At 36.2% G+C, this 25843-nt stretch overlaps 1 protein-coding gene across 1 annotated transcript in view; it reads right to left on the bottom strand.

Annotated features, from left to right (window-relative positions):
• Positions 1-340: 340 nt before the first annotated feature.
• SOCS6 (suppressor of cytokine signaling 6) overlaps positions 341-25843 on the bottom strand; it is a 58223-nt gene continuing 32720 nt past the window's right edge. The window contains exon 2 of the mRNA XM_020985628.2: positions 341-6139. Within this exon, the coding sequence (XP_020841287.1) occupies positions 4415-6022 (1608 nt within the window). The 5' untranslated portion in view covers positions 6023-6139 and the 3' untranslated portion in view covers positions 341-4414. The remainder of the gene's footprint in view (positions 6140-25843) is intronic.

The following is a 25843-nucleotide window of genomic DNA, read 5'->3' as shown; positions in this document are numbered from 1 at the left end:
TGTTTCCTAAAATATTTCAATTGTAATTTTATTTTTCCTTTTCCAATAAATGAAAATAGGTAACAAACGTTTTGAAGTTTAAAGTGCAGAAAAGTGGAAGAAAGCAGCAATAAGTTTACTTATATTGAACTAGTTTTTCCTTTCTATTTAATTTTCTATAAATGAGGAGATATATTTACTTTTCTATATCAACAAAAAATAAAAAATACAGTTGATCACATTTTATCTCTTGACTTTAAGTTTCCTGATCAGGATACATTCAGAAATAATTTGGGCAACCACACAAATTAAGTTTAAAATTTGCTTCATTCGGATTATTAAATATAGAATACCAAGCAGATTACTTTGTGAATGAAATTTTTATTTACATATTGTATCTAGAAGCAGATACATAAGTTTTTATACAATTATTTTCCAAAAATGTGCAAGAAATTACTATAATTTTGTTTACAAACCAAAACACATATTAAAATCAATGGACTTTGGATAATTCTCATTCTGTGGTGTGCTCAGTACAAATGGTACACACCTGGTTTGACATACAGAAAAGTGTAAACTACAGCAATCTGGATTGCAAGTATTAATTTCATGGCACTCCATCACCACTATAAAATTTCTTTAACCCAACATGTATACTTAATACAAAATTCTATAAGAATTTTTCATGATCTGTGGGTATAGAGTATGGAACACTTTTCAGATACAGCAACTACACAACATTTTCCATGTTATGATTAACTATTAATAAAAAGGATGTTTATAAAAAACATTCTTTACAGGATTAAAAAAGTATTAAAAGAAACCAAATTTGCGATTACTACCGTACCAATAATTTTAGTTTAGGATTTAAAAGTTATTCCTGGAACAGGGGGATTGTTCCTTATTAGTGTATTCAACAATACTATCTATTGCTGGTAGTGTGATTCCATTTTCAAATTCATAATTCACATACTATGAAATGCAGTTAGGATTAAAATAAAAATTATTCTTCTGAATCAGTCATAAAGTAATATCTCTTATCATGAAAACTATGAAATATACAATATCTTAAAATTGGCATTTCTGAAAGCAGTGATCTTAAGAAAAATATTTAGACTTTTGTGGCACCAGCAAAATTCGAGACATTGCATATTCATTCCCTACTTAAGACTTCACTAATTTCCATCCTGTTTTAATAATACTGGCTCAGCAATTATAAAGTAATGTTTAATGTGTAATTTGTTATTCATCATATTCCAATAATTTAGCCTTTTGGCACATTGTTTCCTTTAAGACCAAGATGGCTGATCTAAATAGCTGGTTCAGACATTTTAGATTTAAAAATTATTTTTCATTCTATAGTCATTTCCTAACCTAAAGGTTTGCCTTCCAAACTTTAAGAGTATTGCACCAAGTTGAATGAGAACAATTTTTCCTTTGTGGTTTGTTTGTTTTTTAAAACATCTTCAAGTACTTTCAATAGTATCCTGTTATTATTGATTTTACAGAGTAGTGTACTGGAAGCATGAACATAGCTTTTGTCATTTAACACGTTTTATGAAGATTTATTTTCCTCATCTATTATTATTAGCAAAAATTGACAGAACTTTCCTTTTTACTTCCTTTTCATAAGCAAAGATTTTGTCAGCATAGATTTGGGTTATGCCTACGTGAAACACAAGCTATCATTTGATACAGTTCTCCAAAAGCCAGTCAGTTGGGGGCGGGGGGGAACCAGTCAAACTGCATCATGTAAACCCAATAACTAGGTGACTGATGGCTTTGTCTTTTTCAACCAACCTCCTTTAACACAACAGACACAATCTTCCAGTTAGATTGTACTATATCGACCTGCAATGACTGAACAGCTGCAATGCACTTCAATCTCCATTATGTTTATGATTATATATTAATTTCTTGGCACGTGTTTTTTCTTTTAATTTTGAGGACAGTTTACAGTAATTTCAATTAGGTCAGCTTTAGGGATAAAACTACTTTAAAATATTATTTTATATTAAGGACACATGTGAAAGCATATCAAGAAGTGGCAATATGAATTAGAACACTATTACTATTTGTATTCCAAAAACATAAAAGACGATTATAAAAACACTTGGGTGTAAACTAAGCCAAAAAAAAAAACCAAGCTTAATTCAGAATTCAATGACCAGATCTCAAACACAGTAAATATGAAATCGTTTCAAAATGCAGGCTTCAGACTATGTCCAAAATTATTCCATGTGACCAAATTGAAATATAGGGTGGTCTAAAAGTTACCGGGCATTTCTGCTAAGTGGGGCCTGATAAACTGGCATATATATAATAGCATGAATAAATGTTTCTTTAAGAGGAAGGCATTGTCAATATTTTTCTAAAGAATTTTTTTGCATTATCTCTCTAATAATTCCCATCATCAACAGAAATTTAGAACCGGGTCTTTTGCATCAATCTAAATGTGATGTTTAAAAATCAGTTCCCCGGGAAGAAAACAATAGACCATAACAGTATCTTGCATGAGTTCAAAAACTTCTTATCATTCTTAATTCAAATCACTAATGTGAACATTTGAATTACTAAAATCTACTCCATTAAGTGAAATAAATTTTAAAGTAAAGAAAATTAAAGAGGCTTCTTCCCAACAATTTTAATCTCATAAAAATGAAATAACCCTTTTTCCCTCTCTCCAAGTAAAAGCCATAATAATAGCATGGATGTCTTTTCTGGGTAAAATCTTTGAAGTTCTTATTCTCCAAAAGCAAAGAAAAAAAATGAGGATGCAAGTTTACATAAACATATCTGACTGACAAAGTCAGCAAATGCTACAGTACATAGGGATAGGAGGAGGAAAAAAAACGAGGGGAAAGCCTCCAAATCTTCATCTGATAATGGATTGTTTCCTTTAAAGCTTTTCAACTTGCAAAAAGAAATTAAGTTTGTTCTAAGCTATTCCAAAACAGTGCATAATAATGCTAAGTAATGATAAAACAATAGACATTAAAAATTGAGGGAAGGAGAGATGGATGGGAAAGAATTGTTCATCATTAAGAAAAATGAAAATTATTTGATTTGCTATGAACTGGACATCAAAGTTATTTAACACAATTAGGTTCTTGTGTTCTTTAAACAAAATGCATAATTCTATATCAGAGTAGTATAGGGTCCATGAAAGAGAAATACTTCACTGACAAGCAGATGCTTAATTCTTTTCAGCCCAGATTACTGAATTTACAAACAAACCTCTTTCTGAACTGCAGTAGAAATGGTAGGCATTAGGACCTCAGTACTCTTGATATAGGCTTGCTAATTCTTAAATACATATACTCCACACTTCCCACAGTTTATCATCGAATGAAATTCTGTGTAAATCGAGCACCTTTCCATAATCGCATGTGAAAAAATGTCACCCTAATTTCAAATACAAAACAGTACATTTTAAAATTTTTGTCAGTTTCAGAGTTGAAATATAATCAAATTAATGAGAATAATTTGTACGATTGAGTTCTAACCAAGAAAATGTCAAACAAATTAAATCACATATAAAACATTTTTGCCAGAGGGCAATGTAGATAACATAAAAATCAATGTTGGCAAAGAATATCCTATGTGATCTATTATCATGCAGTATTTCTTCAATTAACAGCCTACTTTCATGGTAAAACTGATGTTATGCCAATTTGTGCCCAAGTTTAAGTAAAGAAGAGGCTTCATGTTCTATACTAGTGAGCAACATATTTTTCAAGATTTTTAAAAGGAATGCCATTTTTGGGCAGCCAAGTAAACCATACGATGAAAATAGAAGCAATAAAGTATTTTAGCTTCTTGGAATCAAAAAACAAATAAAAACTCAGAGATAATTTTTAAAAAATGACTGTTTCAAAAGACACGCTTCATTATCTATGTTCCATTTACCTTAAGTTATATAATTTTATATATTCCAAATTAAGAGTACTTTTCAAAAGCATGAGATAAGATACTGATGCCAATTTTAATTTTTTTAAACCAGTTTCTTAAAGATTCTTTTGAAAATGGGTCTTTTTGAAGAGATGAGTAAAAAGTTTAATTCAATTTTACTTATGGTTGAATACACATGAAATGTGCTTTTAATGCAAAAAAATCACAGTGGATAGCAGCAAAGGATTTGAAGGGGAAACTAAGTATAATCTGATAATTCACATTGTGATTATTCTGCACATTGATGAAAGATTTCACACTTCTAAAAACCTCAAGATTTTTCCTTTAAAAAGCAAAAAATAAATTTAAGACACCTTGCCAACACCTCCCGTCCCCAAATAAACAATGCATTACTCTTGTTTACACATAAAACTGAAATAGTTAATGGCAGCAAAAGATTCTGATAGCAATGAAAGTTTGTAAACTGTATTTCAATCTCTTTTTCTTGTTCCCAAAGTGCAAGATGCAAGATTCCCATAAGCTTTCAGTAGTGCTTTTCTTGTAAATAATCCTTCATTTTGTTTGGCAAAGGCAGTTTTTGAATCAAGTCTATTCTGGTGTATTGACGTATGACAAAACGACACAGGTACTGCAATGAACGTACCTGCATGAACCGTGATACAGGATTGGTCAGTCTGACAGGGTAGGTTGCAGATCCAGGCAACCGAGACCGTGAATAGCAAAAAGCTCCATTTTCAGAGTCCCTGATTGAATGTTCAATTAGATCAACTATTGAAGTATGCCCTTCTACATCTGGCTGTTCATAAAAGCTAAACCTACCATTTGAATGTTCAATTCTAGTGTGAAGTGTTTTACCATGGGAGCGAAAGCTCAAGCTTAAAAGGTAACGGTCATCAGAACTATCACGAACGAGAAAAGAACCATCGGGCACATTTGCAAGCTTTCCTTCTGCCTCCCAGCGTGTAATTGGTCCCCAGTACCATCCCTGTTTTGCAAGTTTTTTCAGTTCCTCTGTGAGACTTGTTACAACCATAGGGCCACTATTTTGTACAGAGTCATAAACTCTTCCAACTCCAGGAGCAGTGTTAGGATCAAAATTCAAATGGCAACGCATACTTTCAGACACATGTGCATCTGTGCCGTTCAGTCCACTAAAGTTCCTTTGGATTTGATTATTCTGCATTGGAGGTAGCAATGGTGAGAGTGGAGGGACATCACTGTGATTAACTCTTGGGCTTTGCAACATGACTCCTGTGGTGCCAATCAACAAGCCATTAACTGCCTGATCCACAAAGATATCTGGGGCAACTACTATGTCCTGGTCTACCTGGCTCTCATCCTCATGGAATGAATTCCGTCCTACTTGAGAAGGAACAGCTGAAACTTCCATAGGAGAGGAAGTGTCCAGGCAATAACTACGTGATCCTTCCAAAGGGTACATTCCCTCATCTAAAGGCACAGTATACTGAATGTAGTCCTGAGGCATAAGTCCAATAACTACAGGCACATGATCATCAATGTGAAGATGCAGGTCTCCATTTTGAGATTCTGTACTTTTTAATGTACTGTTTTGTTCTTGGAACACACTATCAGACTGCAAATCATGAAAATCTTTTCGAACGCCATTCAGTGCTGGGCTTGGATTGGAGGAGTGAACCAAAGCCTTGACTCTTACTTCCATTTTGATACAGGTTTCCTCTGAATTTGTTGGACGAAGAGGCCATGGAGTAGGACTATAATGATGACTACGAAGGGATGTTGACCTTAATGGTCTTTGAGCTCTTACATCTTTAAAGACTATTGGAGCTGATGAAGAAGAGAAGGTGTCCTCATCTGCAGAGTTCACAGATGGTGGGCTGCCCTTACCTTTCTGCTTTTGTTTTGCTGAAAGTCGCCTTTTTAATGTACCCATTAAGCTTTCACTTTTGGATCGATTTTTCCCACTTTTCTCATCTTCACTGTTGATTTCACAGCTGGCCAAATCTTTACCATAGCAGCTACTAAACAAGGAATCATCTTTTCCAAAGTCAGTGGTTAGTGATGGTTGTTGTACTACCACAAAATCATTTTCTTCCTTACTTTTATTCAAGTTAAAAGACTTCCTAAAGGTCTTAAGACTAATTTTCTTCATTATGACTGGTTACCAAATCCAGTTGATCACTTATTTTCTGATATGCTCTTCCCAGAATATGTAACAACACTCTATTAGTATGTTTTCTTGGTTTCATTTAACTTTCAGAGCCATGTCCTATAAAGAAATTAAAAAAAGAAAAGAAAGTTAATATCACGGAAGTCAACCATACCCCAAATTTTTCTAACCCTCATTTATTCCTTTTTTAGTGGTCCACTAAGAAGATGCCTTTGTGTGTTTGTAGTATAGTATTTCTCACACAGCAAATCCTATTCTACCTCATATTTGAGGGTTGTGAGGATTAAATGACAGTATCTTTTAAAGTGCTTTGCAACCTTAAAGCACTATACAAACTTGGATTATCTATTATTGTTATGCAATTTGTTTTGTTTGTTAATTGCCTGTCTCCCTTTGCTATTTACATCTGGTATTTACCCATTTACCCCCTTTAATGCTTTTTACTCTTCCTAGGTTCACTCACTGGTTGAGAGATAAAATCTCTTTTCTTTAAATAACAAAATCTCTTTTCTTTTTTAAAAATAACTAAATCTTTCTTCCTTTTTTTTGAAAGATGCACAGGGCAAATCTATCATCCTTTCTTTCAGGAAGTAGTGTAGTACTTGTGGAGAAAGGACTAGATCAGAGGATGTGGGTTAAAATTCTGCTTCTGATGATCACTACCAGGATGGTTTCTGGCAATCCCTTTAACCTCCCTGGACCTCAGGTCCCTCAAACTAGATGAGACAGGCAGCTTCTGAGTCCCTTCTATGAACCCAACTGAAGTCCCTTTAGCATGTTACAAATTGCAGCCATAACAGGATTATATTCAGAATCTGAAACAAGACAGATCAGGACATTACTTTTTTTATTATTAATTTTAAACTTAAATACACAGCAAGAAAAGGGAAAAAGGCATTGCCAGAATGTAAAGAATTCAAAATATAGAGCAATAAATTTCCATTTCAAGAAAGCCTATATATAATAAATACTACACATTCAGAGTTGTCCATCTTTTCTTTGCTTCCTTTTAGATTTTCTTTTGTTCTGTTTTGCACTTTTTTCTTTGTTCTTTTCTCTCCTCCCCCAAGAAGGCCACAATTAAGTGGAGATATATATGTATATGTATTGAGAAAGTAATTTATAATTTTAATCAATATATGTAATGAACATACCAATAATTTAGTTTTCTCAAGAGCTGACTCTGGCTTGGGAGTCGGAGCTCAAAATGCAGCCTGAACTGTTGACTGCAAACTCTGACAACACTCACAGTCACTGGGCCTTAAATGAAGTGAATCAAAAATTGAAAAACCTGTTCCCATCCAGAACTCAGGTTCTGTACTTTGGGGGAGGTGGTCAAAACTCCCAAAGATTTGATTCCAGAACTGTATTGTGGGACTTGTAGGTTTCTCATGGAAAACCACTAAACAATTGTTTGTAATCCACCTACTCTTCCCCCCTTCTTCCCCAGTTGTGATCTAAGTATATAACCTGTGCTTTTACTTCAGCTGAGGAATATTCCTCACTTTGAAACTGATTATTAAACTACTTAATTACTGACACTCTCGTGCCTAGGTCTGCTTTTTGCAGCTCCGAGCATTCTCAGGTTAAAGACTGGCTCAGTAAAAATCCTGTTAACAGTACGTGTATACACTCCCCCCATATACATACATACATACATACATACATACATACATACATACATACATACATACATACACACACACTTACATACAAATACATATATTTAGATACCTATAATCAGGCTCATACATGATCATATACATTCATGTATGCATCTATGTAAGACTACTATATTTGTTTGTTTTTTGTTTCTCTGAGAGTGGATAACATCTTCCTTCATATGTCCAAGACTTTCCATAGTTTTATAAGTCCACCAACTCACCATTGCCTACACCACAGCAGTATTCCAACCTTATATTTTCTAGTTATTTCGAATAGTCTAAAACAATATTGATTAATATGGCTGACATATAGTTTCTCTATTTTTCTATTTTGATTAAATCTATTTCAGCTTTAACTTACTTTTGAAGATTTTTACTTTCTATTTTTTTTTGCCTCTTCCCATGATATATTCTGAAACAAAAATATATGTCCTAACCTAACACGAATAATTTTGAAATGACATTTTGAAAATCATCTCACATGCAAGATTTTTTCCCTATCACTTGCCTTAACTGATGATTGCTATGCTTTCTTTACTAAGGTAAATCTGTGCATATATATTCATACTAATGTTTTATTCCATCTATGGGAATATTATATTCTCAATAGCTGTGCTTTGCAAATATCAAACAGCAACACTATCACAATATAGCTAGGTTCAGTTGATTGGTAAAAATCTATTCAATTAAAAAACACTTATTGTAAAGTTCTGGTGTGTAATACAAAACAAAGAAATCAGGGGAGAGGGGAACATTAATAACTGGGGAAAACATGAACATCTCTTGTGGTAGTGGCATTTGGCACCTGAGCTGAGACTCGAAGGGCTTGAAGGGAGTAAGAGCTTGTCCAGGAACCTCATCATCCTTTGCCTTGGTATTTTTCTGAATGGAGGGTGGAATGAGGGTTTTAAGTAGGAAGTCCAAGCCAGCTATCTTCCTTTCTCACCCTGGCTTCATCTCTTTGGACTTCTTCATTTCTCCCCCACCATTCTCTTTCACTGTGTGTATAGTCTTCCCCCATTAGACTGTGAACTCCTTGAGCACAGGGACTTTCTTTTTTTGTATTTGCATCCCTAGCTTAACACTGGGTCTGGCACATAGTACACATATTATAAATGCTTATTGACTAAGCTAAGGACTGAGAGGCAAGAGACAGAATTTGCACGGAAGAAAAACAGCAAGTGGATCAGTCTGATGCCAGGTTGTGAGGGGCTTTAAATGCCAATATATATGGTGTATAAAAAGCAAACAGGAAGCACTGAAACTTCTTGAACAGAGAAATAACATAGTGCTTTAGAAGTATCAATTTGGCAGCTGCGTGGAGAGAAGACTGGAGAGAAGACACTGGAGTTAAGCAAATCAATTAAGAAATTATTACAATAGTTCAAGCAAGAAGTGAAAAGAGATAGGAAAGTCAAAAGAAGGTGCAGATTTTGAAGAAAATAAGAGAAAAAATTAAATATACCAAAGATGGCCAGACAGAGACAGACAAAAAAAAAAGCACTAGTTTTGGAATTAGCAAACCTGAGTTTGAAACCCCAGCTTTGTTACTGAGGTCTGGGGATAAGTCCTCTCTCTCATATTCCTGATGTGTAAAATAAAAGGGATAGATAAGAAGACCTTTAATGTCTCTTTTCATATCTGAATCCTATAGTTTTAAAATTTAAGTACAGTTATCCCTTCCACATCGTGACATCAACACATCACAGGTCAGCATAAGCTGACTGAAGAAATAGAAAGGGAATCATTTGTTAATCACTTGTTGTTATATCTATTATTTTGGCATATATGAGGAATGCTATATAAAGGGTTGTCTTTTTAGATGATTCTTTAAAGTTTGTTTTTGTTCTATTTAACTCAAATGATTTTTTAAAAAATAGTATGCATATTGGTGAGGTCAAATATGCATAAGGGTGAGGTCAAAATCACCTCACCTCACTTAGCCCTGATACATTTATCAGATGAGAGCACATCTTGATCATTCACTAGACTGAACATAGCCTGGACACTTTCATCTGTGTGACAAAAGTCTGTTCAGACTGGCTAAGGAGCTTGGTCACATTCTCTGAGACTTCTACAAAACTACTAAGCTAAGCAGAATAAGGAGTCTGAGCAAGCAGTAAGGTGTGACAGAATATTTCAGAGCCAAATGCCTGAGAAGGAACCACTTTGGCCTTGACCTCTCCTTCCTATCTTCTTCACCTCTGTAGAAAATTATTTCAAGCACTTCCAAAGACTAGCAGCACAAAGGATTTGAACTTTTCCCTTGGTATCCTAGCAGTGCCCCTGGGACTGCAACAGTTGGCAGTAGTGTCTGCATTTGGAATCTGACAAGTCTAGATGCTATGAGGACAGATTCCAGGCTCTATGAGAAGTCCCAAAGAAAAGCTGTATTATGCCTAAGGGGAACTTATAAAGAATTTCCAGCAACCAGGTACTGTGATTTAACCTTTTGCCACATGAACCCTCTAAGCCTGAGCCTAATTTTCCATGGGTTTTGTATGAAGTGGTGGAAAAATGTGTCATAGACTTTTGGGGGAGTTTTTTATATCTACTGTTCTCACTATTTCACTGTGGTAAAGTAACCATTTTTAAAGCTAACTAAGACTGCATTTAACTGATACTTAAGAGGGAAGCACACTTGTGGGGACTCATTGAAATAGACCCTGAACTCTTCAGAGATACCCCTATAGCCCTAAAGGGACAGAGTGTCTTGGGGACCTTGACTCAGTGATGTCAGGAGTTGGGATAACGGTTCCCAGAGTTAAGATGTGCTACAATTACAACAAACGCAGTTAGATTGTCTAAATTCTCTATGTCTTTTTGTCAAGTATAAGAGTAAAGATGCAGTTTAACTATGTATAGTATCCGGCATATATTTTTTCTTAATAGAATTTTATTTTTTCCAATTACATGTAAAGACAGTTTTCAACATTACTTTTATAAAATTTTGAGTCCCAAATTATTTTCTCCCACTGCCCTAAGACAGCATGCAATCTGATAGAGGCTATACATGTAAAATCTTATTAAACATATTTCCACATTATCATGCTGTGAAAGAAAAATCAGAAAAGGGAAAAGCCACAAAAAAAAGAGAAAAAAGTGTGCTTCAATCTGCATTCAGACACCATAGTTCTTTCTCTGGATGTGGATAGTATTTTCCATCACAAGTCTTTTAGAATTGTCTTAGATCACTGTATTGCTGAGAAGAGCTAAGTCTATCAAAATTGGTCATCACATAGTGTTGCTGTTACTGTGTACAATGTTCTCCTGGTTCTGCTCACTTCACTCATCATCAGTCCATACAAATCTTTCCTGGTTTTTCTGAAATCTGCCTGCTCATCTTTTCTTATAGAACAATAGTATTCCATTACATTCATACACCACAACTTGTTCAGCCATTCCCCAATTTCTGGGCATCCCCTCAATTTCCAATTTTTTTGCCATCACAATAAGAACTGCTATAAATACTTTTGTACATGTGGGTCCTTTTCCCTTTTTTATGATCTCTTTGGGATACAGACCTAGAAGTGGTATTGCTGGATCAAAGGGTGTGCACCATTTTTATAGCCCTTTGGGCATAGTTCCAAATTGCTATCCAGAATGACCGGATCAGTTCACAACTCTATCAACAGTGTATTAGTGTTCCTATTTTCCTATCTTCGCCAACATTTATCATTTTCTTTTTATGTCATATTAGCCAATCTTTTAGGTGTGAGGTGGTACCTCAGAGTTGTTTTAATTTGTATTTCTCTAATCAATAGTGATTTAAAGCATTTTTTCATATGACTACTGATAGCTTTAATTTCTTCATCAACTGCCTGTTCATATTCTTTGACTATTTATCAATTAGAAAATGACCTCTATTCTTACAACTTTGACTCAGTTCTCTACATATTTAGAAATAAGGCCTTTATCAGAGGCTGTAAAAATTGTTTCCCAGCTTTCTGCTTCCCTTCTAATCTTGGTTGCATTGGCTTTGTTTGTGGCACATTTTAAGTGCTTAAAAAGTGTTTAGTGAAAAAAAGTGCTTAGTGACTGACTGAATGTCACTTTTGAAATATTACTTCCTTCCAATATTCTTATCAAGGATGCCCTCAATTGTGTGTACATTATTCTCATAAAAAAAATTTACATGAGGGGCAGCGAAGTGGCACAGTGGATAAGCACCAGTTCTGGAGTCAGAATACCCGAGTTCAAATGTGACCTCAGACATTGACACTAGCTGTATGACCCTGGGCAAGTCACTTAACCCCCACTGCCTCACCCCCCCCCAAATTTACATGGTTGTTAAATTAGGTATATGGGTTAGCAGCAATTGATATCCTGGTCATTATTTCTAACATAATAGGGTCAGAGATCCACCCTCCCCCCAAGTCTTTGATATCTTCCCATTTCAGATACCTTGAGAACCAATTCCTAAACACCCTCAAAATTTTGTCTCTAGCATGGACTTCCTTTGTATATACTTGGTCTAATCCAGCTGCTTTTCCTATCTTTGTTTTCTTCAATAACATATTTAATAAGTCAGACAGGAATTGTTTTAATTGCAAGCTATATCTTTTTAAAAATTTCTATTTAAGTTTAGTATTAATCTTTATTTTTGTTCTAACAAATTGGTCATCTAAATATGGAGCCAACTCATTCAGGAATAGCTACCACATCAGTAAAGAATTGTTTTCTACTCGATAAATTATAATCAATTCCGCTTCTGTGGTATTATTCATGGTTTGCAAAGTCAAGAGCCTTCCAATTCTTTTCTCAAAGTGTTCAAGACACACATAGCATGAGGTATCTAGGTAGTCTATCAGTGTAGTCTATAGTGTTTTTTCTCTATTATTTCTTATTCCTGAACCATATTTTCAAACATCTTTCTCTTCTTCCCCATCCCAATCTCTGCACAGAAATTGCCAAATATCAAAGTATATATTGATTTAATTTAGAAGGTCATTTCGAGTTCTTTAAAGTTTTTCTACCCCTTCATCTGCAACAGATGCATGAGCTGCAAGTATTTCCACAGTGATCTTTATACAACTACTTTCCATGAAAACTCACAAGATGAAACACTCAAATACCTTCCCCCGCCCCCCCCCCCGCCCATCATGCTTCTTGTTGCCTTTGGATGAATGATAAAACTAAATCCACCAACTCTTTTTGTCTCTGTCCCAAGAGAACCTGTATGCCTTTTTCTCATTTGCCTGCAACTTCTTTTTGTGTTCTGGTTTCATTTATAGTTATGTCAAGAATGTTATGATTAAGTTCCTCCAATAGCTTGCTCAATCACTGCTCTTTGAACAAGGATCTCTCTCACATTTACAATACCAACAGCTATAATATTTATAGATGATCTAAAAAATGTCCCTTCTGGTCCCCCTTTCCACCCATCTGCCATTCTCACTGCAATAGCAGAAAAAGCTACAAAGGACTTAGGGCTATATTTTTTCTCTTTTTCACAGGGTGCCATACCCAAAGAATTCACCATTAAGTGGTCAGCCAAGATATAAAACAGAGATGTATGCTTGCGAAATGTGTTCACTACTGTCATGGAATAGATCCAGCATTAATTCAAGTCAAAAAGATTCCATCTAGATGAGATCCTCCAGACCCCCTTGATATAGATAATATAGTAACTACAAGCTCTGGAACACAGGAAAACAGAAGGCAGGATTGCCATTTGGGAACTGACCAAGTTTTTTTTATAATCCAAAGTTTCTCCCTAAAACAAAAGCCCACCTTTTTTTTTAACACTGACATTTTTGATGCTATTGGATAGCTGTAAGTCACATAAAACTATACTCTCTAAAGAAATCAAGTTTGAGGATAACCCAAAGGACGATGGATAGCAGATGGTGGGCACGAACAGGCCATAACACCTTACAAAGAAGGAACTGCAATTACACCAAGAGAAATGGTATAAAGCATGCCATTAAAGAAAGGTATGATTTAAAAAAAAAGGGGGAAGGAAGAGAATCATATGATGAGAATGAAAAATAAAAGATGAACTGCTTTTGTGCACCATTGGTATCTTTGTGTTGTCAAGTAAATGCAAAGATCAACTTAGCCAGAAGCACTCTTTTCTTCCTTGGAACATCTATACAACTTGGTCTCAACTTCACATGACACTATCCACATACTGATCTGTAGTTATACGTGTACATATTATTTCTCCTAGGTTCCTTAAATCAAGACCTTCCACATACAACATTTAACATTATGTATTGCTACTGTAAAGATACCAAAAAAGAAATTATTGACTTGGATAAGGCATGGGCTGCCTAAAATGTGCAAAGTAGTTGAACTATGCAAATATTTCTCTCTTTTTTTGGAATTTATTTAGCAATTTATTTTTCCCCAGTTACATATAAAAATAATTTATAATTATTAATTAATTTACTTTTAATTTTCAACATTCACCTCCATGTTTTTGAGTTCCCAATTTTCTCCCCCTCCCTTCCCAAGACGGTGTGCAATCTAATATAGGCTCTACGTATACATTTTTATTAAACATATTTTCATGTTAGCCATGCCATAAAGAAGAATTAGAACCAATAGGAGGAACTACAAGAAAGAAGAAACAAAACAAAACAAAAGAGAAGGGGAAAAAAAGGGCGAATAGTATGCTTCAATCTGCATCCAGATTCCACAATTCCCTCTCTGGATGTGGATAGCACTTTGCACCATGAGTCCCTTGGAGATGTCTTAGATCCTTGCATTGCTGAGAAGAGCTAAGTCTATCAAAATTAGTCATCGCACAATGTGGCTGTTACTGTGTACAATGTTCTCCTGGTTCTGCTCACTTCACTCAACATCAGTCCATACAAATCTTTCCTGGGTTTTCTGAAGTCCACTTGCTCATCATTTCTTATAGCACAATAGTACACCATTACATTCATATACCACAACTTGTTCAGCCATTCCTCAGTTAATGGGCATCCTCTCAATTTCCAGTTTCTTTGCCACCACAATAAGAGCTGCTATAAATATTTTTGTACATGTGGGGCCTTCTCTCATTTTTATGATCTCTTTGGGATACAGCCCAGAAGTGCTATTAATGTATCAGCGTTCCAATTTTCCCACATCTTCTCCAACACTTACCATTTTCCTATTTTGTCATATTAGCCAATCTTTTAGGTGTGATGTGGTACCTCAGAGTCATTTTGATTTGCATTTCTCTTATAAATAGTGATTTAGAGCATTTTTTTCATATGATTATAGATAGCTTTAATTTCTTCATCTGAAAACTGCCTGTTCATATCCTTTGACCATTTATCAACTGGGGAATGAGATGTATTTTTATAAATCTGACTTAGTTCTCTACATAAAATTCTTTCCCAGTTTTCTGCTTCCCTCCTAATCTTGGTTGCATTGGCTTTGTTTGTGCAAAAACTTTTCAATTCAATGTAATCAAAATTATCCATTTTGCATTTCATAATGTTCTCTATCTCATTTGGCCTGACAGGTAAACTATTCCTTTTTCAAACAGTCTGCTTATAGTATCAGCCTTTATATCTAAATCATGTACCCATCTTGACTTTATTTTGGTTATGCAGATATTTCTTAATCAGAAAACATCATTACAAAAGATCACAAGCCTATCATATTTACTACAATACATCAACTACTGCCATAAAAGTACATAAGAAACCTTCAAATTATTGTCTACCCAAAGATGTTTTTTGTGATTCTACTTTTATCCCAAAAGATATGATACAATGTTTTTATTTAACCAATCAGTCTCATTTGGTCATATAAGTAAAATGTGAAGGAAAAAGGAAGTATGGTAGCAATTACAGTCTCACATAGCTTGGGATGACTTTATTTTTTAAATTGAAAATAAGCTGTCAGGATTTCCAGGTCACATGAGCAACAAGATAGTGGCCTAGGCATTTTCTCTGATCCCCACAGTCTCTCAAACCTTTCCAAAATAGAAATTATGCAGCAAAGATAAAAACATCATCTGTCTCCATAGACAACCAGAATCCCAAAGAAGGTTTAAAAAAACACAATCTAGGAACTGATGTTCACTGACCCTGAGCTCACTTAGCACCACTCTCCCATCTCTCATGCTACCAGGAGCAAGGCTTTAGTAGAAGACCCAAAGACATGACAAAAGCTTATATCAAAACTCACCTCTGTAACTGGTTTCCCCTAACCTCTTTCCCAGCTCCAAGCTAGAAAAGTTTGCTTGGGCCTTGACTGCCACCTTGGCCACAGCCTTTGAGGAACAAAAACCTTCTGGGGGTTGCAATGTGGAAGTACCAGTACTGCAAAATTCAGAATTTCTAATGTTTGGCCAGAGAATTGAGGAACAGATGGAGTGAGACAGGTCACCAGGATGGTTTTCCATTTGTGTGAGGTTGTGCAGCATTCCATCAAGCCTGATGAAAAAAGCACAGTATCCAGCTTGGGTTCTGACCACCCCAATATCAGTTGGGGAAGAGCTCTAGGCTAATGAACCATGAAATGCCCAATGTGGGAGAGGGCTGAGATACTTTGAAACCTAGCCACTAAGGAAAACACCATCAGAGGGGAAGGAGTAAGGAAGTGGATGACAAGGATAATAAGGGGATAAAAAGACTGAGAATACCAAAGATTCCGGGAAGAAGAAAAATCAGTGACCTTGCATGAACACATAAACCAACAGGAAAAACAGTAACATAAGAAAATATGGCCTCCAGATCTAGTAAAGAGTTCTGTCATCTATGAATAAGCATTACAAAATAAAGGAAAATAATCTAAACACTTGATAAGATAGAGGGCTCTATGAAATTGAGGCAACTATGGAATCATAACACACTATTCCTGAGTGGTTCAAAGAGAAATAAGAATATAAGAGCAGAATTAATGTCTTTCACATCAAAAATAACGAACAGCAAAGAAAAACTTGAATCTGCAATGCCAAGCCTTACCAAAGAAACAAAAGAGAAAACAAAAGATTGGGTGGGAATGCAACTGCACAGAAATTAAGGACAACCTACAAGAAGAAAAGCAAAAAACATAACATTAAAGAATACATATGCTCACTATATGCAAGCAAAACATACTAAACTCTAAGGTAGGATGCACAGAGATAACCTAAGGATTAGGTTTCCTGGAAATACACAAGAGGGAAAAAAAACCCTTAACACCATTATGAAGAAAATAATAGAAGTGCCCAGAACTTCAAAACTTAGAAAATGAAATTCCAATGGAAAGAATTCACAGATTGCCTCCAGAATAAAACAAAAACAAAAACAAAATCCCAAAGCTGCAAAGTCCAAGAGACCTATATAGTAGTTAAATTTAACAATTTAATTCAGAAATAAGTTCTGCAAGTCATCAGGAGTAAGACAAAGAATACAAATACAAAAAAAAAGGAGATCCAAATAACACAGGACTATTCCACACCCACTAGAAAAAGGAGAGTAGTGAATGGAATAATGTATTCTGAACAGTACTGGAGATACAAGTAACAGATTAGGATGACCTATCCTGCAAATCTCAGCCTAATCATGCAGGACAAAAGATAAACATTCAATAATAAGGAAGGGTTTGAAATACTTTTTAGAAAGAAAAACAGTAACAAAGAGATTATTTGCCTCTCAAACATCCCAAACAGAAATGTAGGAGTGAATATAATACAGAAGGCAAGAACAGTAATAGCAAAAGGGTAACAGTGACCAATTAGAGCCTTCTTTCTAAACGCACACAAGAAAACAGGGGTGAAGGTAAAAATCTGGTAAAGGTAACAACGAAGAGGTAGATAGGAGGTCTTATGGACAGAACCTGGCAACACCTTGCCTACAGGATGAATGCTTCTTTGTGGATCTACATGACAGGGTACATAAAGGGGAGGGGAAGTGGAGTAGAGCAGGACGACAGAGAGAAGTGATGCTCTGGGATTAAATCAAGGACTAGCAATGAGTGAAAAGTGACCTCTGTGGTCTCAAAAAAAGAAGAGGCTACAGGGAAGTAAGTGGGTGGAGAGTCTAAAATGGAGGAACAAGGTAAAAGGCCTTACTTTGGAGGGGGAAGGGGGTTCCACTGAAGAATGCTTGGAGATGTTTGGTGAAGGGAGAGGACTGACCTTACACTGGATGAAGCCTGGGGGATCTGGTGCCTGAAAAGTCTACTTGTCCCAAGAGGAAGAGAGTTAGAATCCCTGGGGGCAACTGGCACCTGGAAAAGTGGAAAAACTTAAAGAGAGATTTCCAGGCAAATATAGGAGGAAAAAATGCCAAAGGGAGAAAGTATTAATCACTAGTGGGCTGCATAATAAAGGATGTGGTGGGGGAAGGGCCCTATCATTGGGTAGTGTCCTCTTGGACACCTGTAATAAGTGGCATTGTTCTGGAAATGAGGCACAATGGAAAACAAATATATGACACAAGCTTTACAAGTCAGTGGTAGAAAGACTCAAGGGGAGAATCTAAAATGGAATCCTTTAGAAGTTCTGATTACATGAAGAATACAGAGAAAAGATCAGATAATTGTAGGGGACATGAATCAGAGAATGAAGGCCTGGTATAAATAAACATAAAGAGAAAATGGAAAATGAAGTGAGTGAGAGAAATTCCTTTGAAAAGGGATGCAAAAAAATTAAATTTAAAAACTAAGAATAGGATCACCTGAAGGGGACAAAAGGAAGGGCAACTATCAAATGGGAGAGGTCAGGGAAAAAAGTCAGTGGGAACAGGGCTACCTTATAAAAAGATTAAAGTAACAGAAAGAACACAATATTGTGTTTACAGCAGAAGAGGGAACTCAAAACTGAAAAGGCTTTTGCACAAACAAAATTATTACATTTTGTTGTTGTTGACCATGACATCAGGAAGCTGATGCCATCACTTGCAAGTGAACGGATTTAAGTGAGGAGGGCTGTGCAAAGTCACCAGCCTCACTACTCCAGAGGCATCTAGGTCCAGTGACAAGATATAGATCAGCACAACTAGAGATAGCCCCTGGTGCAGTGGGGAGACCTTGACCTTTTTAAGCTAAAGTCTTTCCCAGGGCTCAGTTTGACTGAAGCAATGCCTATTCAGTGATTAAGGTAGGGTAAGAAATGAGGCAAAGAATGGCCTCTCTTACCTAGTCAAACAAACAAAAACAAAACAAAAAACCCCCAAACCAACAACAATATCATTATCTATCTGGGAGGGGAAGACCCTCAGGGTTTCTGGCCAAAAATAGAAACAATTGCTATTTACACTCACTCAGAACCAAGAGGGCCCAAACAAAGACCAAGAGAGGCTTGGGAGGGGACCTATTGGCCAATCAATGAGAGTCAGTGATTTGAGTTTAGGGCATTGTCCTTAAGAACCTGGGACAGAAAGGAAGTGATTGAAGTGGAAAAAAAAAATCTTTGAATCATATTTCTCTGACAAGAGTTTGGTATCAAAGATATATAAACAATTAAATAAACATATAAGACTGGCAGCCAATAGATAAATGGTCAAAAGACATGAACAAACAGAACAGCAAAGCATTTACAACCACATGAAAAAAATGCTCTAAATCTCTAAAGAGAAATGCAAATCAAAACAATCCTGAGTTTCCACCTCATACATAGCAAACTGGCAAAAAATTTTTTTTAAAATGGCAATAATCAATGTTGGAAGGGTGGTGGAAAGACAGGCATAATAATACATTGTTGGTGGAAATATGAAATGGTACAACCATTTTGGAAAGCAATTTGGAATTATGCAAATAAAGTGATTAAATGTCCATACTCTCTGAACCTGAGACTTCATTACTAATAACCCAAGGAAACCACTAATAAGAAAAAAGTCCCTATATGCTCCAAAAATACTTATAGCAAAACTTTTCGGGACAGCTAACAATTGGAAACAAAGTAGGTGCCTATCAACTGGGGAATGTCTAAAACTGAGGCACATTAATGTAACAGATTACTACTATGCTATAAGAAAGGATTTGTGTGATGAATACATAGAAGAAAGATCTATAAGAACATAGAGTGAAGTAAGCAAAGCAAAAAAAAAAATCTATGGTGATTCCAACAATATAAACAGAAAGAATGACACATCAAAAAATAAAAAGTAGGGGCAGCTAGGTGGCGAAGTAGAGCACTGGCCCTGAAGTCAGGAGGATCTGAGTTCAAATGTGGCCTCAGACCAAGCACTTGACCCTTACTAGCTGTGTGACCATGAGCAAGTCACTTAACCCCAACTGCCAGAAAGAAAGAAAGAAAGAAAGAACGAACGAACGAACGAAAGAAAGAAAGAGCGAAAGGAAGGAAGGAAGGAAGGAAGAGTAAATGTAACAAAATTATAAAGACCAAGTAGACTTCAAATGAGATATGACAAGACATTCCCAACTTCCCGGTCATGGAGGTGGGAGCTCCACAGGTGTTATACATTGTATGCTTTCAGACTCTTTCAATGTATTGATCAGATGTATTCACCTTTTTTTAATCTCCAAAAAAATTTAGTTGTCATATAGGATGGTACTTGGGGAGAGATACATGGGATACCATGGTGATAGATGAAATAGATAATGTTAATAAAAACTTACTTTAAAAAAAGAAAAAGAAGTTTTCCATCAGAAGCCAAGGTCTCTATGTATGTTGGATATAGTGCCAACTTTGGAGCTCAGAAGACCTAGGCCCAAGTCTTTCCACTGACATATACCCGCTATGTGATCCTGGGAAAGCCACTGAATCTCTCAATCTAGTGCTTTAAGTTGATAAGTTGCAGAGAAGGTATAAACCTTCATTAATAGAGGGAATTGCTTATCTAGGAGATATCTGTATCAATGAAATCATACATCTAGTAAATCAAACAGAAAAGCAGGTTTAATTTGTAATTTGTATATTATAGCTAAGCCCAAGTTTATAGATTCTACTCCTTTCTGAACCTGTAAGTGCTATTTTTCATGTTTCTCAATTTTACATAACATTTTGGGAAACTTTTCTCTCTTTTAGCTTACTTTAATAATAATGAATGATATAATGAATGACATAGTATATATCAATAAATTGAAAGACAATAAAAATCATGTTTGTTTACTGTAAACCAGACCTGCACAACCTGTAAACTTCTTTGGGCCACAGAGAAGTTAGACTAAAGACAGATTGACGATGATTGGTTGTTATGGGTCACATGACAATCCGGAAAGGGCACAGTTGCCAGCCTATATTTTTTGGGGGGCCACCCGAAATCCTTTGGCAGGCCACAAATGGCCCATGGGCCATAATGCTGTCATAAATCCTTAAACTAAGATAAAACAAATTCTCAAGTTATTTCACTGGTCTAAGAAACTGCATATGAAGGTCTGACAATGATAAATCACAGTATTGGGATTTTATAGCAGTCTTTAAGCCAAAATTTCCAACCCAGAAAATGCAATCTACTATATTTATCACTGGAATACACAAGTACTTGTTTGGTTTTTTTGCTCAATGAATTTTCCCGACAACTTATCTTGTTTTACCAGTGTGTCCTATAAGTATGTTTTTCAGCATGTCTTTTCAATTTTTGTTAGATTTCAAACTATCTGAAATTAGAGAATCTATACTCTTAACAATTTAAGTGTTTATTATGTGCCAGGCACTGTGCTAAGTGCTGGGGATACAAAGAAAGGTAAAAGGTAGTCTTTGCTAAAAGAGCTTACGTTTTGATAGTATAAGACAGCATACACGTACGAACTATATACAAAATAAATAGGAAATAATCAACAATGAGACTAGTATTAAAGGGTGTTACAAAGATTTACTGTAGAAGGTAGGATTTTAGCTGGAACTTGTAGTCAAGGAAGCCAGGGAAGCCAGGAGGCAGAGGTAGAGGAAGAGAATCCCAGGAAAATGTAAGAGGGGGGCACATTATTAAAGATTTTGAACCTCAAAATAATAATAATAATAATGGTCTTATAATAAAGCACTTTCAAGTACTAGCAGATTTGATCCTCACATTTACCCTGGGAGCTGCCAAAAATGACAGGGAGCCACTAAAGCTTACTAAATCCAGCCATATATATCTAAAAGATGTAAGGTGCACGAGGTGGGGAAGAGCTGACGCTAAGATGTGAAGATCGCAGAACTCAGGGGACAAAGGCTGAGACCAAGCAAGGCTGAGAACCACCCAACTCCTTATCCAAAGCATATTAAGGAGAAGAATCTGGTCCTATTCAGGAAACAGAGCTAGTAAAGTGAATATTATAAATGAAAGTAAATACTGACTAGTATCAAAGAATATTACAAATCTGAAGACATCTCAAAAGAATGAATGATTAACTGTAATAACCACAAGCTGAAACTCAAAGTAAAAAAAAGGATTTTTAACAAGGTCTCCTAGAAGAAATTAAGAGAGGAAAAATGAAATAAAAACTCTTGAGGAATGAATTAGAATAAGTAGCTCCAAAGAGAAAGTGGTGCCAAGCAAATGAATGTCAATGTTGTTTATTTTATTCCATAAATTAAAAATAAAATAAATTTTAAAAAAAAGAAAATCAACGATGCAACATTACAAAAAGGTATGTCCCCAAAGAGCTATGAGAAGACATCTCCTCCCCCCCAATTCTCTTGCAGAGGCACAGACATGTAACACTGTATATATTTTATTTTTTGGATAGACTGGTTTTTCTTTAATTAATTAATTTTTGGTTTTCAACATTTACTTTTATAAGAGTTTGAGTTCTAAATTTTCCCCATTTCTCTCATTCCCCCTCCCCAAAACAGAATGTAATCTGATATAGGCTATACATCTACAATCAGACAATATATTTCCACATTAGTCATGCTGTGAAAGAAGAATCAGAACAAAAGGGAAATGCCACAACAAAGTTTTAAAAAAAAGAGAAAATCATATGCTTTTATCTACATTCAGACTCCATGTCTCTTTCTCTAGATTTGGATAGCATTTTCCATCACAATATTTTGGAAATATCTTAGATCACTGCATTACTGAGAAGAGCTAAGTCTACGAAAGTTGGTCATTATGCTATGTTACTATATGCAATGTTCTCCTGGTTCTGCTCACTTCACTCATCATCAGCCCATACAAATCTTTCCCAGTTTTTCTGAAATCCACCCGCTCATCACTTCTTATAGAACAATAGTATTCCATTACATTCATATGCCACAACTAGTTCAGCCTTTCCAATTGATGGGCATCCCCTCAATTTCCATTTTCTTTGCCACCACAAAAAGAGCTGCTATAAATATTTTTGTACAAGTGAGTCCTTTTCCCTTTTTTTATGATCTCTGTGGTATATTAGACTGATCAGTTTTGCTAAATCCTCCCCTGCTTCTTCCTTATTTTTTCTTCCTTTAAAAATATTCTTTATTATATAAGATGGTTCTCTGGGAGGGATACAGGAGAAAATCTAACAAAACAAAAGATGTCCAAAAAAAAATTTTTTTTTTTTTGGTGAGGCAATTTGGGTTAAGTGACTTGCCCAGAGCCATGCAGCTAGTGAGTGTTATGTGTCTGAGGCCGGATTTGAACTCTGATCCTCCCAACTCCAAGGTTGGTGCTCTATCTACTGTACCACCTAGCTGCCCTCCAAAAATTTTGTTTTAAAGAAGTAAAAAGTGGTAAACCTTACTCAAGAAATAGACTTTCTAGGGGCAGCTGGGTGGTACACTGGATAGAACACCAGCCCTGGAATCAGGAGAACCTGAGTTCAAATCTGGCCTCAGACACATAACACTCACTATCTGTGTGACCCTGGGCAAGTCACTCACCCCCGAATGCCTCACAACCTCCCCCCCAAAATAGACTTTCTAAAAACTAGAACAGACCAAAAAAGAAACCAATGACTCCACTATATAGGATGCAATAACAGAACATCAAAAGACTTTGGGGGAAAAAAATGTAAGATGATGAAAAACAAAAAAACAAAACCTGACCTGGAAAGTAGGCCCAGGAACTGTAATTTAAGAATTAATCATTGGACTCTCTGAAAACCATGACTTAAAAGGGAAGAAAAAAGTCTGGATACTTCTATTTCAAGAAATCATAAGGAAAACGACCCAGATCAATCCAGAGGGCAAAGTAAAAACAGAAAGAACTCACTAATTACTTCCTGAAGAGAACTCTAAAATGGAAACTCTCAAGATTGCCAAAACCAAAATCTAGAATTTCCACAAAGAAAAATTACATGCATCCAGAAAGAAGTAGTTCAAGTACCACGAAGATTACACAAAACCTGTCACCTTCTACTAATCACCAAAGGAGATCAATATTCCCCAAAGCAAGAGATATATAAGGGTTACAATCAAGAATAACTTACCTGCAAAGCTCAGTATAATCCTATAAAAGGAAAAGTAAACTTTTAAGGGAATAGAGGACTTTCAAGCACTGCTGATTAAAAAATCAGAGATGAATAAGAACTTTGAAATACAAAGATAAAGAATCAAGAGAAACCAAAAAGGTATATGAGCAATTGTAAGGGGCTTTGTGATGATCCAGTGCTAACATTCTAAAATGGAGGAGGAGAAATAAGTATTTTTTTAAGAACTTTAATGTCTCCAAAGGTTACTGAGGGAGTTAGATGAGAGTGAGGTCCTGAGGGTGAACTAGTTCTGTTCTTTGCGTTTTAAGAGGGGAAAGAGAAGGTAGGATAAAAGAAAGAATACACTAGTACAGAAAATAGGAAAAAATTTGTGAAACTTGATATTTCACATCAGTAGGGCACACAAGAAAAGGATACAAACATGAATGAAGAGGTGGGGAAGTGTGCATTAAGTGAACCTCACTCATCTCAAATGTACAAAAATGGAATGAACACATATAAACATCTTAAATACAAAAAAAAAAAAGAAATGTCAAACACAACAGGGACATAGACAGGCCTGGGGGACAATCATGAGGGAGGATAATACCAGGGAGGGAATAGTCACAAGCAAAAGAAACTCCCTGATCCTGAAGAAGGTATTGTGAGAGATGATCTCTCAGAAGTGAAGCCTCCTCAAAGGGTCATTAGTTCTTGTTAATGGTTCTGGTACTGTTGCTTTTGAGTGGTACATGTGTACCAACACTAAGTGAAGACCCCTCAGAATACAACACCCCCTCCCCTAGCCTTCTCCCTCCCCTACTCTTAGCTAGTGTTAGCAGAAATTCCTGAGCCATAAGAGCATCCTGTCTATCTCATCCTCTAGCTAGTTATATGACCTTGGGTAAAAGGCTGCCAAAACTGTGAGGCCCTGAAAAGGGGAACAGGCTAACATAATTTCTATACCTCTTTGTTCTCTCTGTTACTGGAGTAGTTTTTACACGAATAGATTGTACACCTGAGGCTCAGCCAATGAGCCGACGGGAAGGGGGTTAGGGTCTATATAATCTTGCCTTAAACAAAGAGCACTCCCACTCTTGGGGCAGCTTAGGCAGCATGGGGGTGCCCTTTCTCGAGAAAGTCAATAAAGAGATTTTCTCCTTTTTACAAACTTTTGTCAAGACTCTGGTTTTAATCTGGGTAGGTGGTCTCTGTCCCACACAGTTTTTGGGGAATTGTCCGAGATTTAACCCTTTCCTTAGGGGTTTCTCTTGACCCCTTCCTGGGGCAGGCGCCTCAGCAGCACTTTCTGGTGGTCCCTAGGTTGGTGCCCTGAGATCCCCTTTGGTGAAGGAAAGACCTGAAGAGAGTCCTGACTAGGCAAAAATGAGGAGCTCCACTTCACTAGCGGAGAAATCAAAGCCACCTGTTAGACTGAAGCGGCCACGTAAGTTTGTACGCACAGACTCAGGTAAGCAAGACCCATGAGTCCTTCGTGCACCTGAGCAGTTTGAGTCTGTAAGGTAGCCAAGGGCAAGATTGGTGAGCCCCTGGGTGGTCAGTCCCAACCCTATTAACCTAAGCAGTTCGAGTCCGTAAGGCTAGGGAAGGGGTGAAAAAGGGAAGCTCTAAGCAGTTTGAGTCTGATTTAATAGCAATCCCACGTTTTCCAGGCTGCCTAAGCAGTTCGAATCTGTAAGGCATGGGGAAAACGAAAGCTCAGGGTGGCAAGGACCAGGATCCTTTGCTAAATATTCCAGATAACAGCTCTTTAGGATCTAAGCTTAGTGACTGGGATGAATTTCCAAAGTATAAAGGGAAAGATAAAAAGAAAATGATTAAATATTATTTGAGGATTTGAGGATTCTACAGCAATTTGTCACATGTCTATTTTGTGTTCCTGTTTGTGTGTTTGTGTCTGTGGTGTGAA

This window comes from Phascolarctos cinereus, unplaced genomic scaffold (assembly GCF_003287225.1).
Source record: "Phascolarctos cinereus isolate Bilbo 61053 unplaced genomic scaffold, phaCin_HiC Scaffold_4;HRSCAF=312, whole genome shotgun sequence".
Lineage (NCBI taxonomy): Eukaryota > Metazoa > Chordata > Mammalia > Diprotodontia > Phascolarctidae > Phascolarctos > Phascolarctos cinereus.
This window is presented reverse-complemented; position numbering and strand designations above follow the sequence as displayed.